We start from the raw sequence: 14036 nt of genomic DNA, 5'->3' as shown, positions 1-14036 counted from the left end.
AATTATTATTTTTAGCTTTGAATCAATCCCTTCTGGCAAGCTTTATAGTTTCCGTTAAAACATTAAAGGTCGTTTTTTACGCAGCCTATCACTGTCATTTTTCAGCAAGCGATGGAAACAGCTGCGAGCCTATTCCTGAACAAGGTGTAAAATGTTCAGGTCAGAGAACAAGAGTTTTTACAAAAGTCAGAAACCCACATAAGAAGAGTCTAAGATCCTTCGTTAGATCAACTGAGCCTCAAGGATCTTAGTGCGACCAGATATGTAAGACGTCACTGTCTCTCTCCTTGGTGCTGAAACACTCCTGGATAGCTCAGGCAAAAACCTTAAATGGAGATTTTTTTCCCCCGTCAGCTACACTTTCCGTTTTTTTTTAATAATAATAATATAATTCTTTGGAGTATTGTAAAACCTGATTGACACAGCCCATTGTCTTGATATTGAGTGCTTTAACACATGTATTCAAACTTGTATTTGTTTTTCGGACGGCCGGAGATCAATATGCTCATGCAACCTATAATCACTCTTTCAAAGCTAGAGCGAAAGTAACATTTATCGGCGCTAAAATGTAGCGTTGGTCCACTGTATTGTGGTGAAACGTACAAACCTCGTGTTCAGCCAATTAAAGTGATAAATGTACGTGTGGATTTTACGGAAACAAACGGTTCATATTAGGTGAGTGAATATTGTCTCAACTTGGTTTAAAACTATCTGAAAATATATTGTATTCCACATTTGTATAAACATTAATAAAAATACTCATGGTGTCGCTGTTGACTGACGGGAAATGGACACTCACCACTCCACCCACTACAACTGAATATTTCAGTTGCAGATATTTCTGAGTAACGGTTCAATTTCCGATCATATTCGGTCGTGTCCACTGCTGTGAAGTGTTACATCATTGATCTTTTCGGACGGATATTATTTCATCGCACTGGAAAGGATACGTTTAACAAGCTAAGGAAAGGTTTTGTGTCAGGATGGGGAGACAAAGGATTTTCAGCGCTTCGTCAGGCTTCTGCTTCGTTTCCTTCATTCTAGCTGCCAGAGCGTGGTTCATGCGGGAGACTGAGGTTATTCTATTCAGGAAGATGAAACGAGGATCTGTTGTTGAAATATAGCGAAGGATCTCGGCATTGATCTGAGGACCTTGTCTTCTCGAAAGGCTCGTGTTGATTTTGAGGGGACACAACAGCGGTACTGTGACATGAATCTGAATACCGGGGATTTGATCACCACGGAGAGAATCGACAGAGAAAGTCTTTGTGGAAAGAAACCGTCGTGTGTTCTGAAAGTAGATCTGGTGTTAGAAAATCCTTTGGAGCTTCATCGTGTGAGTCTTCATGTTCAAGATGTAAACGACAACTCGCCGCAATTCAACGATAATCTGATTGAAGCCGGAAATAAGCGAGTCGGCTGAAAAGGAAACCGCTACTCAATCAGGAGGCCCATGACGCAGATATAGGTCAAAAATACTGTTCAGAGGTACAGCCTGCAAAAGAATGAAAACTTTATTTCATGTTGATAATAACAAGGTTGAACTTGTATTGGAGAATAAACTCGATCGTGAAAAGCAAAACCAGAGATGAATTTGCTTCTGGCTTTGGATGGTGGCTCTCCTCAGAGATCAGGTACCGTAGTTATACCCGTCACTGTGCTGGATGCACTAATGATAACGCCCCAGTGTTTAGCCAGGCCGTTTATAAAGCCAGTCTGCCTGAAAACTCTCACTCTGATACCTGTAGTGATTAATATCCCAGTGCTATGACGCGAACCCAGAGTGAGTGGAGACGTAACATCAGTTTGGTCATTACGGGTGATATAAATTTGTTTTCCTATCGATTCTAAAACAGGAGAAATCACAGTAACTTCAAGTATGATTGACTTTGAAAGGTTCTTTTGAAATGTGAGGTGAAAGCTAAAATGATTAGGACTAACATCTTGCGCAAAGTTGCAATATAGATATTTAACGATGAATGACAATGCTCGGTTATATATTTAAAGTCACTGACCAACCCCATACCACAAGAACGATGTCTACCAAGGTGGGCATCCTCATTAACGGCTACAGGACAGAGGCCGAGAGTAACAGACGGGTTCGCTGCTCCATTCAACAAAATGTCCTTTTAAGTTAGTTCCTTCCATTAAAACTATTATTATTCTCTGGTAAGCCACAGGACCAACTGGACCGTATTGAACTAGTGTCAGTCCCAACGACACAATCGCTGCCACTGACGAGGGCTCTCCCTCTGTCCTCCTCTAAACTTGTTCAGTTATCTGTGGCTGACATCGCGACAACCCACCTGTGTTTGAGGGTGATCCTACAAGCGCATATGTGACTGAGTAATAACAAGCCTGGCTCACTTTATGTTCCGTTACTGCTCGAGACCCAGACTGGAGACAAAACGAGTTTTGATGGTTTATTCTCTGTTACCTGGTAAGAGGTGAACGGTGCCTCTCGGTGTCCTCCTATCTATCGATTAACGGAGACACGAGATGATCACACTTTATGAGTCGTTTGATTATGAACAGTTCGGAGGCTTTGAAGTCCACGTGATGGCCAGAGACAGCGGTTCTCCTCGCTCAGCGGCAACGTGACAGTCAGCCGTCTTCATATCGGATGTGAACGACAACTCTCCTCGAATGTGCCCGCCCCGGAAGTTCTCGCTCCTTCATGACCGAGCTGGTCACAAAGCTGCCTGGGGACTCTGGTGTCAAAGTAGTCGCGGTGGACGCGGACTCCGGACAGAACGCCTGGCTGTCTATCATATGATCAAATCCGCAGTCCGGGACTTTTCCACTGTGGTGTCACAGCAGAGAATCGCCTGTGGGACATTCTGAGTCTGACAGCATGAAACAGAACCTTATTGTGGCGGTGAAAGATAACGGACAGCCTGTCATGCCACCTGCTCCATGTATTTGCTTATTTCTGATAACTGGCTTGAGTCCACGAGCTGAAGGACATTTCCCTGTATGATGAGAAGAATTCAAAACTGACCTCTTACCTGATCATTGCAGCAGTCTCTATCTCACCTTTTTCCTGACCTTCATCATCATCATCCTGGGTGTGAGGGTTTGTCTGCAGGAGAAAGCCCAGAATGTTGTTTGACAGGAGCTGTCGCCATCCCCAGCTTGCTGTATCTCCCTCCTAATTACGCCAGATGTTGGCCTTTAGAACTTTACACCCAGCCTTACAACTATATGACGCCTACCTGACAGCAGGTTCTCGAACCAGTGACTTTAAGTTCGTGACATCTTACAATGACAACACACTGCCTGCTGACCAGACTCTGAGGAAAGAAGTCCTTCTGACTTTGTTGATCCTTTTGAAGACTAGGCCTCTGAAGAGGTGAGGCTTTCAAATCCAATTGTATTTGTTTAATGTCATTTTTAAGGTTTGTTTAGTTAATGGTTGATTTCCCTCTCAGCCATCTCTCAAATTTCCAAAGTGCTTTAGACAAATATTTAGCTGTGTCGTTGTACAACATTAGCAAGATTCGTATTGTTTTCCTTCTGTACTCTATAACCACAATTAGCTGTTTTATGAAGACATTTTACTCTCTCTAGTTTCTTCTTGCCCAGCATGGTATTTTGATCGATTCTCTTTTGTTTCTCGTATCATAGTGAATCTTTTAATATCTTCAACAGATAAGCTATTCACATTTTCAATCGAGTTTATTTTTTTTTGCAAATCTCTTGGTTTTGACTTTGTTCAATGAATCCATATTGCTTTTAGGAAAAGAAAATCATACCACCAAGAGTTGTTGATGCAGTAGAAAAGTTTGTACCTATGGATTTTCGTGGATAAATTTGGAACAAAATGCGGTTGTGATGCAGTGACATAATTAGTTAAAAAAGTGATGAACATCATCCTCTGAAATTTCTTTGTCCAGCAGTTTTTGTCCATCAACTGGCAGCATGCATCACGTTTTATCTATGACCATCCAAGTGTCACTGACTTGTTAAACCTCTGCTGTTTCTGTAACAGATTTTACCTTGGTATGTACACATGAAAGAAGGAATAATCGTTTATGTTAGTCTACATTTGTGTCACGTAGGGAATACAGCATATTGATCTCTTTATGCCTGTTATAAGTATCTGTCACAGGCACTAAGACACTGCTCATATGGTAGCAAAATGTTTGTCTTTGTACTTAGCCGCTGTGTCGTAATGAACTAATAACATACCACATAAAGCAATTATCAATATACTAATTCTAATATGTACTGCTATTATATCAACAACAAATTCATAATAGTAATATTTATAATACCGCATTGTTTAATATAACTTCATTAAAATATTACAACTTTTGATGATCAGTTGTCCTTTTCAATCAGGTGGTGATATAAGATCTATTTTCGAATCTCTTCTTTTCTTATAAGTTTTTGCTTAAAAGCACAAGGTATTTAGAAGTATTACTTGGTCAAGTGTTCATTCTGTATGTTTTGACTCACTGCATATAAAAATATAACACATTCAGAAGGTAATTAAATTGTATACTGCACCACATTTATCCTTCTTTAGTCCATTTGCTCCTTTTCAGATTAAGACTTTAAAATGAAAATTACACGTTTAATGTATTATTAGTTTGAACAGTTTCCACACAGTATTGTATGACTTTCAGTCACAAGGGATTGTTTACACAGATCAGGAACTTCATATACTTTCAGTATACTCTGTTTGATAATGATTTTTATTTAGGTAAAACATTCAATGGGACAGTACTTTGCATACTGTGGTATGTGTACTTTTTACTCAAGCAGATCTCTAAGTAGCCTATACTTCTTTAAGCATCACTGTCCATGGTGATGAACCTCTGTACTGTGCTGGAGCCATTATTCTTCATCTGAAACAATACTCAGGATATTTAAGTTGTCTTCTTGGTGACATATTGAGCACGTAATTGAAATGGATTTTCTATTCAATAAGATCTTTTCTTTTCATTCCTACTATCACTTACTTTGTGGCTTTTCTCCATCAGATAAGTTACCGGTCACGTGGAGCCAGGCGAATGAAAATCAGGTCATTAGTCTTTATGAAGAAAATTTCCTATAATACGGCTGTAACGATAAAATGAGACTGATGGTGTCTGTTTGCCTGACAGACTTTAATGCACACCTACCCAGGACACTACGTGGCGTGGGAATCGCTTATAATTCCCGGAGAGCCAGTTAAATCTTGGACATATTTTGTGCAAATTGTTCGTCATGCCATTGAGTGCTGGATTATTGAAACCTTTTCCATCAGTTTTATTCTTTTGCACTGGACACCGAATCCCGTGCACACTCAGGACACGTTTTGTGTCCAGGATGGGAGACAAAGTTTAAACCTCTTCCTCCGGTCTTCTGCTTCATTTCCTAACCCAATAACGCTGCCTCTCGTTTATGTGGAGACCACAGGTTAATCTTGCACCAGAAGGGTAGGCAAGGTTCACTGTTATTGGAAATGTAGCGAAGGATCTCTGATGATATCAGAACATATCTTCCGACAAGACCCCGCGTGACTTTGGTGAAATCGAAACGGTACTGTGATATTAATTTGAATACTGGAGATTTGATCACCACAGAAGGGAATCGACAGAGAAAATAACTGTGGAAAAAAGAGCAGTCGTTATTATTAAGTAAGTCTGGTGCTAGAAGATCGCTTTGGAGCTTCATCGTGTAAGTCTTTACATGTTCAGCTGTCAGCAGCGTAGCTATATAGTTAGTCGTCTGATTGAAATGGAAATGAGAGTCGGCACGAGGTAACCTCAATCGAGGAGGCCCATGACGCAGATATAGGTCAAATTCATTCAAAAGAAGGTACAACCTGCAAAGAATGACAACTTTATTCTCGCTGTTGATAACAGGTTGAACTTGTATTGGAAGAAATAAACTCGATCGTGAAAAGCAAAACGGAATGAATTTGCTTCTGACAGCTTTGGATAATTTGGCTCTCCTCCAGAGATCAGGCACGTGGTTATTCACACGTCACTGTGCTGGATGCTAATGATAACGCTGATGTTTAGTCAGGCCGTTGCTGAAGCCAGTCTGCTGAAGACTCTCCTCCTGATACCGTAGTGATTATTATCGGCGGTGCTACTGACGCAGACGAAGAGTGAAGATGGAGATGTGACGTCACCGGATTTGGTCACGTGTCACGACGATAAATAAATATGTTCTATATCGATTCTAAAACGGGAGGAATTACAGTAACTGGTGTCATTGACTTTGAAGAAAGAGTTCTTTTGAAATGAGGGTGAAAGCTAAAGATGGTTTAGGACTAACATCTTACGCTAAAGTTATGATAGATATCACTGATGCTGATAATAATCTCAGTTATATTAAAATCCTGACTAACCCATACCTGAGAATGTGTCACCTGGTACCAGGGCCAGGGCATCGTGCGATGCCAGGATGAGAATTCTGATAGTAACCAAAGGTTCGCTGCTCCATTCAGCAAAATGTCCCTTTTAAGTTGGATTCATGATTAAAAACTATTATTCTCTGGTGACCACAGGACAACTGGACCGTGAACTAGTGTCAGATTACAATGTACAATCACTGCCACCCAGCGAGGGCCTCTGTCCTCCTCAAAATACTTTATTCAATTATCTGGCTGACATCAACGACAACCCACCTGTGTTTGAAGACAGTCCTACAGCGCATATGTGGGCGAAAATAACACACCTGGCTCCACTTTATGTTCCGTTACTGCTCGAGACCCCGACTGGGGCAAAACGGTACCGTGGTTATTCTCTGTTACCTGGTAGGTGGGCAGTGCCTCGGTGTCCTCCTATCTATCAGTTAATGCGACACACGGGGGTGATCCACGCTGTGAGTCGTTTGATTATGAACAGTTCAGGGCTTTACAGAGTCCGCGTGATGGCCAGAACCAGCGGTTCTCCTCTCCGCCAGCAACGTGACCATCAAGCGTCTTCATATCGGATGTGAGCGACAGCTCTCCTCAGATGCTGTGCCCCACTTCTGGGAGAAATTGTCCTTCATGATAGAGGAGCTGGTCCCCAAAGCTGCACACGAGCTCTCTGGTATCCAAAAGTGATGGCGGTGGGCGCGGACTCTGGACAGAGACGCCTGGCTGTCCTGTCACATGATCAAATCCACACTGATCCGGGACTTTCACTATTGGTGTCCTGGCCAGAGAATCAGGACACAGGCGGGACATTTCTGAATCTGACCAGCATGAAGCTCAGAGACACTTTGCTATTGTGGCGGTGAAAGATAACCGGACAGCCCTCTCTGTCTGCCACCTGTTCCATGCTGTTTGCCTTATTCCCTGATAGCATTTATTGCAAGTGCCCAGGCTAGAGGACATTTCTTATGATGAGAAGAATTCAAAACTGACCTCTTACCTGATCTGTGCGTTGGTCTCTGTCTCCACCTTTCCTGGCCTTCATCATCATCATCCACCTGGTGTGAGGTTTGTGTAAAGGAAAGCCCAGACTGTTGTTTGACGGAGCTGTCGCCATCTGGCGCTTATCTCCCTCCTAATTATAGTGTTGGCATTTTAGGGAACTTTACGCAGCACTTACAATTATGACGCCTACCTGACAACAGAGTTTCTCGAACTATGACTTTAAATTCGTGACATATTACAATGACAACACACTGCCTGCTGACCAGACTCTGAGAAAAGTCCTTCCGACTTTGCTGATGTGTTTGGAACACCAGATCATTCTCAGAGGTAGGCCGTGTACATTTTCAATGTAGCCCATTTAAGATTGATATTGAAAATATAGATTATCTTGCATTTGAATGAACCTTGTATATTGTGTTGAAATTTTGTGTGTACACGCCAACGTTATAGCTGGATCATGAGGCCTCATCGTAGCTTTTTCCTGTACAAGAGAGTGCTCTTTAGGGAAAATATGAGTTAACTTTTTTCTTTATATTTAAATATTCATGGCATGATGTAAAATCCAATTCCATACATTTATTCATCAACCAATAAGTAGACATTTTATACCAAAGCTGGAAGTTGTCCTTTTTATCCGTATACTTTATATTCAAATTCTATTTACTGTACACATCTTTGACTAAGCGATATCTACATAGATCATTTTATTTTTAGGCATAGCTTTTCTTTTACTCTGATCATGTAAACCAAAGCTTCCATTCAGATAAAGTACTTGTTCGAAAATAGTTCACTAATCTAATCTGTGCTTGGGCAACATTTTGAACCATGATTTGATGAAATGTTTATTTCCACCTTTGATTATGTTTTCAAATTCCCTTAACTGATTAAAACTGAACCGTTCTCTCACCGAATATGCAGATACTAGGCTTTTCAAGACATTAGCTTAACATAACACAGTATGCCCATTGGACTTTCTTCTTACATGTATCTATTGCTTATGTATATGTCTGATTCACATATTCTGAAAAACACTTTCCATTTTTGATAAGTAATTGTGAAAGATCAAAAAATATTGTGTAGGTCTCATGATATTTGAAATTGAAAAATGTTATGACTTTGTCACATTAGATAACATGTAATTCATTCATATGCTAAATGTAACTACATTAATTTTTTAATTTTGATTGATGAAAGTTTGTCATATCAATGCTTTGAGACGGATATGTTAGATATGACAAGTCGGTCAGAAGCCTGGCACGATTCCAAACACTTTCCATGGTGCTGAATGTTTTTCCTACTTGCTACCTATTCAAAGGAAATAACCAATTACAATAGTTAAGTTCCTTGGAATATATGGCATTCTTACCAAGCATTGCCTTCTGTGGAACATACCGCTACCTCATTAGCTTGTTCATTTGTAATATTACCCAAAATAACTCAGAACGTCCTTGCTCACTAGCACATATGAAGATATTTTCTCCACCCACGACAAAAGAATTATTTCAACATTACTAGACGTGACTGCCATTTGCTGTGGAGCAACGTATCTTGATTTTACCATTACGTTGTAATGTGTGTCAGGGACTGTAGTATTAGATTTTGTTAATCTGTAACCAACGTCTTGGAAAAATAATGGACCTCAAAGGGAAATACAGCTGCTTAGTTTTGTCTTGGATTTGCTCTTTGCGTCAGCATCTGCCCGGCAGACCTCAGCTACTCCGTTCCGGGGAATGAGGTGTGAATCCATTGTTGGAAATATCATAAAGACCCTCATTTACGACTTGGAGATTATTTACGAAAGGCCCAATATTGACTCTCATGGAAAACCACCAGCACTACTGCGACATTGATTTAAACGGAGATTTTGTAATAGGAAAAAAGATTGTGGGGAGCTGTGGGGAGAAGGGTTTTGTCTTGTTTGCTAAAATTCAATTGGTCTTAGAGTCCTCTGGAGCTGCACCGCATTCACTTCTCATCAGGATGTAAATGATAATTCCCCCGTTTTTCCCAAGGCTACAATTAGTTGGAAGTAAATAGTTAACTGACAAAGGGCTCTCGATATCGTGTCAACGAAGCGCACGATGCAGACCACTCGGACAAAATACAGTTAAAATATACAGTTTACAAAGGAAGCGAGCATTTTGTTTATCTGTTCGGACGACGGCGATGGATCTAGAGCGTCAGTTGAAGTACAGTGAACAAAGAGCTTGACCGTGAAAGACGCAGTTTTTAAATTTCATGCTGATTACGTGTTGACGGTGGCGTCCACAAGATCAGGAACTTTGCGAACCATGCCTGTGTTAGATGCTCTGTATTAACGCGCCGGTGTTGACCGGACTGTTTACAAAGCCAGTCTACCTGAAAACGCTGCCGTTGATACTATTGTTGTCACTGATCGGTGCCGGTGATGCAGATGGGGAATCAGTAGAGGGTGACATATAATTTAGTCTGGTTTCAGAAAAGAGCCTTCAAAAATGTGTTTTTCCCTAGACAGTAAAATGGAGATAAAAAGTCATAGGACCGCTTGATTTGAGGAAGGTAATTCTAAATATGAAATGCGGATTGATGCCAAAGATGGTTATGGACTTTCATCTGACTCTCCAGAGTGTTTTGATTGATATTGATGTAAATGATAATGCCCCAGTTGTATATCTAAAATCATTGACTAATCCCATTGCCGAAGGCTGTGCTCTCACCTGGTACAGGAGGTGGGCATCATCAACGTGCAGGACAGAGACTCTGAGACAAGCGGACAGGTTCGTTGCTCCATTCAACAAAATGTCCCTTTTAAGTTGATTCCGTCTATTAAAACTATTATTCTCTAGTGACCACAGGACAACTGGACCGTGTGAACTAGTGTCAGTTATTATTACAATCACTACCATGTGAGGCTCTCCACCTCTGTCCTCTAAAAACATTCAGTTATCTGTAGCTGACATCATGACAACCCACCTGTGTTTGAGGAACAGTCCTACAGCGCATATGTGACCAAGAAATAACACCTGGCTCCCGCACATGTTCCATTTTAGAGCCTTGACTGGAGATAAAGGCAATTTACAGTGGTTTATTCTGTTACCTGGTGAGGTGACGGTGCCTCGGTGTCTCCTATCTGTCAGTTAACGGGAGACACGGGGGTGATCACGCTGAGGTCATTTGATTATGAACAGTTCAGGGCAGCTTTAGAGTCCGCGTGATGGCCAGAGACAGCGGTTCTCCTCGCTCCTTGCAGCGTGACAGTCAGCGTCTTCATATCGGATGTGAGCGACAACTCTCCTCAGATATTGTGCCGCCCGGGTGCTCCTTCATGGCCGAGCTGGTCCCCAAAGCACACACGGGGCTCTCCTGGTGTCCAAAGTGATACAGCGGTGGACCCGGACTCGGACAAAGCGCCTGGCTGTCCTATCCTTATAGTCAAATCCACTGATCCGGGACTTTCACTGTGGTGTCCACAGCGGAGAGATCAGGACTGTGTGGGACATTTCTGGGAGTCTGACAGCATGAAACAGAACCTTGTGGTAGTGAATGTGACCCTCTCTGTCTGCCCCTGCTCCATGTATTTACTTATTTCTGATAATGCTTGGCTGAGTGCCGAGCTGAAGGACATTTTCTTATGATGAGAAGAATTCAAAGTGACCTCCTACCTGATCATTGCGCTGGTCTGGTCTCCTGCCTTTTTCCTGACCTTCATCATCATCATCACAGGTGTGAGGTGCTGTCCACAGGAAAGCCAGAATGTTGTTTGTGGAGCTGTCGCCATCCCCCAGCTTATCTCCCTCCCCTAATTACGCAGATGTTGATGGCACAGGAACTTTCACCCTTGTGCCGAGGTATAGCGCCTACCTGACAACAGGTTCTCGAACCAGTGACTTTAAGTTCGTGACATCTTACAATGACAACACACTGCCTGCTGACCAGACTCTGAGGAAAAGTCCTTCTGACTTTGCTGATCCTTTTGAAGACTTGCAGGCCTCTGAAGAGGTAGGGGCTTTTCAAATCAGTGTATTTTTTTAAAGTAATGTTTTTTGGGTTATTTAGTGTCGTTGATTTCACTCATAAGCTGTCTCTCAAATTTCAAAGTGCTTTGAACAGAAATATTTGCTTTATTAATCGTTATACAACATTAGCAAGATTCATATTTGTTTTCCTTCTGTACTCTATAACCACAATTAGCTGTTTATGAAAGACATTTTACTCTCATTTCTTGGCAACATGGTATTTTGATCGATTCACTTTTTGTTTCTCGTATCATAAAGGCAATCTTTTTAATAACTGTTCCGACAGATAGCTATTCCACATTTTCAATCGAGTTTATTTTTTCGCAAATCTCTTGGTTTTTGACTGTGTTCAATGAATCCATATTGCTTTTAGGAAAAGAAAATCATGCACCACCAAAGAGTTGTTGATGCAGTAGAAAAGTTTGGCCTCATGGAAGATTTTCGTGGGTCAATACCAGAACAAAATGCAGTTGTGATGCAGTGACATAATTACTTTAGAAAAAGAAGTGATGAACATCATCCTCTAAGGGTTCGTTGTCAAGCAGTTTTTGTCCATCAGCAGCATGCATCATGTTTTATCTATGACCATCAAGTGTCACTGACTTGTTGACCCTCTGCTGTTTCTGTAACGGATTTTACCTTGGTGCATGTACACACATATGAAAGAAGGGAATAATCCGTTTATGTTATTCTACATTTGTGTACGTAGAATACAGCATATTGATCTCTTTGTGCCACAAGTATCTCAAAGTATCTGTCCATGGTGCTGAACTGCTGCTCATATGGTAGCAAAATGTTTGTCTTTGTCTTAAGCAACGCTGGTAACGTAGACTAATAACATACCACATAAAAGCATAATTATCTAAAGTACTGCTAATTCTAATAATAATACTGCTATTACTCTCAACAACCAACAAATTCATAATAGTAATATTTATAACACATTGTTTAATAATAACTTCCCATTAAAAATATTACAACTTTTGATGATCAGTTGTCCTTTTCAATCAGGTGGTGATATAATTATTTTTCAAAGATCTCCTCTTTTCTTATAAGTTTTTAACTTAAGGGGCACAAGGTGTTTAAGTGTTACTTGGTCAAGTGTTCATTCCTGTATGTTTTGACTGACACTTATAAAGACACTGCCACATTCAGAAGGTAATTCAATTATTACTGCACCACATTTATCTGACAACCTTAGTCCATTGCTCCTTTTCAGATTAAGACTTTAAAATGAAAACACGTTTTTAATGCATTATTAAAGATTTGAACAGTGGTTTCCACAGTATTGTATGACTTTCAGTCACAAGGGATTTGTTTACACAGATCAGGAACTTCAAATACTGTCATTATGGTCCCTTGATAATATTTCTGTACTATTTTGAGTAAAACATTCAATCAAGGACTGTTACTCTGCATAATGTGGTATTTGTACTTTTACTCAAGCAGATCTTCTAAGTAGCCTATACTTCTTCCATCACTGTCCATGGTGATGAACCTTGCCTCTGTACAGTGCTGGAGCCATTATTCTTCATCTGAAACAATACTCAGGGTATTTAAGTTGTCTTTTTGGCGACATATTGAGCACGTAATGGAAATGGTTGTATTCAATGAGATCTTTTTCTTTTCTTTCCTACTATCACTTGCTTTGTGGCTTTTCTCATCTGATAATTTACCAGTCACGTGGAGGCAGGTAAATTAATGTTGGGGTCAGTTTAGTTTTAATTAAGAATATTTCCTATTATACGGCTGTAAAGATAAAATGAGACTGATGGTGTCGCTGTTGACTGACAGACGTTTAACGCACACCCCTCCACCCAGGACTACTATGTGGGAATCGCTTGTAATTTACCAGAGAGCCAGTTAAATCCTTGGGAAATATTTTGTCGTGTTTCGTCGTGCCATTAAGTGCTGGATTATTGAAACCTTTTCCATCAGTTTTATTCTTTTGCACTGGACACCAAGTCGTGCACGCTCAGGACACGTTTTGTGTCAGGATGGGAGACAAAGGATTCAAAGCTCTTCCTCCGGTCTTCTGCTTCGTGTCTTTTATTCTAACGCTGCACCTCGTTTATGGAGACCTGAGTTATTCTTCACCAGAAGAGATGAAACGAGGTTCTGTTATTGGAAATGTAGCGAAGGATCTCGGTATTGATATCAGAACCTTATCTTCCCGACAGACCCGTGTTGACTTTGGTGGAAATCGGAAACGGTACTGTGATATTAATTTGAATACTGGAGATTTGATCACCACAGAGAGAATCGACAGAGAAAACCTTTGTGGAAAGAGACCGTCGTGTGTTCTGAAAGTAGATCTGGTGTTAGAAAATCCTTTGGAGCTTCATCGTGTGAGTCTTCATGTTCAAGACGTAAACGACAACTCGCCACAATTCAATGATAATCTGATTGAAATGGAAATAAGGGAGTCGGCAGATAAGGGAAATCGCTTTTCGATCGAGGAGGCCCATGACGCAGATATAGGTCAAAATGCTGTTCAGAGGTACAACCTGCAAAAGAATGAAAACTTTATTCTCGCTGTTGATAATAACAAGGTTGAACTTGTATTGGAGAATACGCTTGATCGAGAGAAACAAAAGGAGATGAATCTGCTTCTGACAGCTTTGGATGGTGGCTCTCCTCAGAGATCAGGCACCGTAGTTATACACGTCACTGTGCTG

The 14036-nt window shown here is 40.9% G+C and overlaps 2 protein-coding genes and 2 pseudogenes across 5 annotated transcripts in view; all 4 read left to right on the top strand.

Annotated features, from left to right (window-relative positions):
- LOC118111996 (protocadherin gamma-A4) overlaps nucleotides 1-14036 on the top strand; it is a 268356-nt gene that overhangs the window by 3077 nt on the left and 251243 nt on the right. For 2 of the 4 annotated variants that reach the window (XM_047340536.1, XM_047340532.1), the window contains exon 2: nucleotides 11214-11341. The exons of the other annotated variants lie outside the window; for them this stretch is intronic. In XM_047340536.1, coding sequence (XP_047196492.1) covers nucleotides 11214-11341 — 128 coding nt within the window. The remainder of the gene's footprint in view (nucleotides 1-11213; nucleotides 11342-14036) is intronic. 4 annotated transcript variants of the gene reach the window in all.
- On the top strand, nucleotides 1121-3356 carry LOC124852099 (annotated as a pseudogene).
- Nucleotides 5728-7824, top strand: LOC124852098 (annotated as a pseudogene).
- The window catches only part of LOC124852097 (protocadherin gamma-A11-like), a 4039-nt gene continuing 2347 nt past the window's right edge, over nucleotides 12345-14036 (top strand). The window contains exon 1 of the mRNA XM_047340661.1: nucleotides 12345-14030. Coding sequence (XP_047196617.1) covers nucleotides 13356-14030 — 675 coding nt within the window. The 5' untranslated portion in view covers nucleotides 12345-13355. The remainder of the gene's footprint in view (nucleotides 14031-14036) is intronic.

Source organism: Hippoglossus stenolepis, chromosome 7, assembly GCF_022539355.2.
Source record: "Hippoglossus stenolepis isolate QCI-W04-F060 chromosome 7, HSTE1.2, whole genome shotgun sequence".
Taxonomy (NCBI): domain Eukaryota; kingdom Metazoa; phylum Chordata; class Actinopteri; order Pleuronectiformes; family Pleuronectidae; genus Hippoglossus; species Hippoglossus stenolepis.
This window is presented reverse-complemented; position numbering and strand designations above follow the sequence as displayed.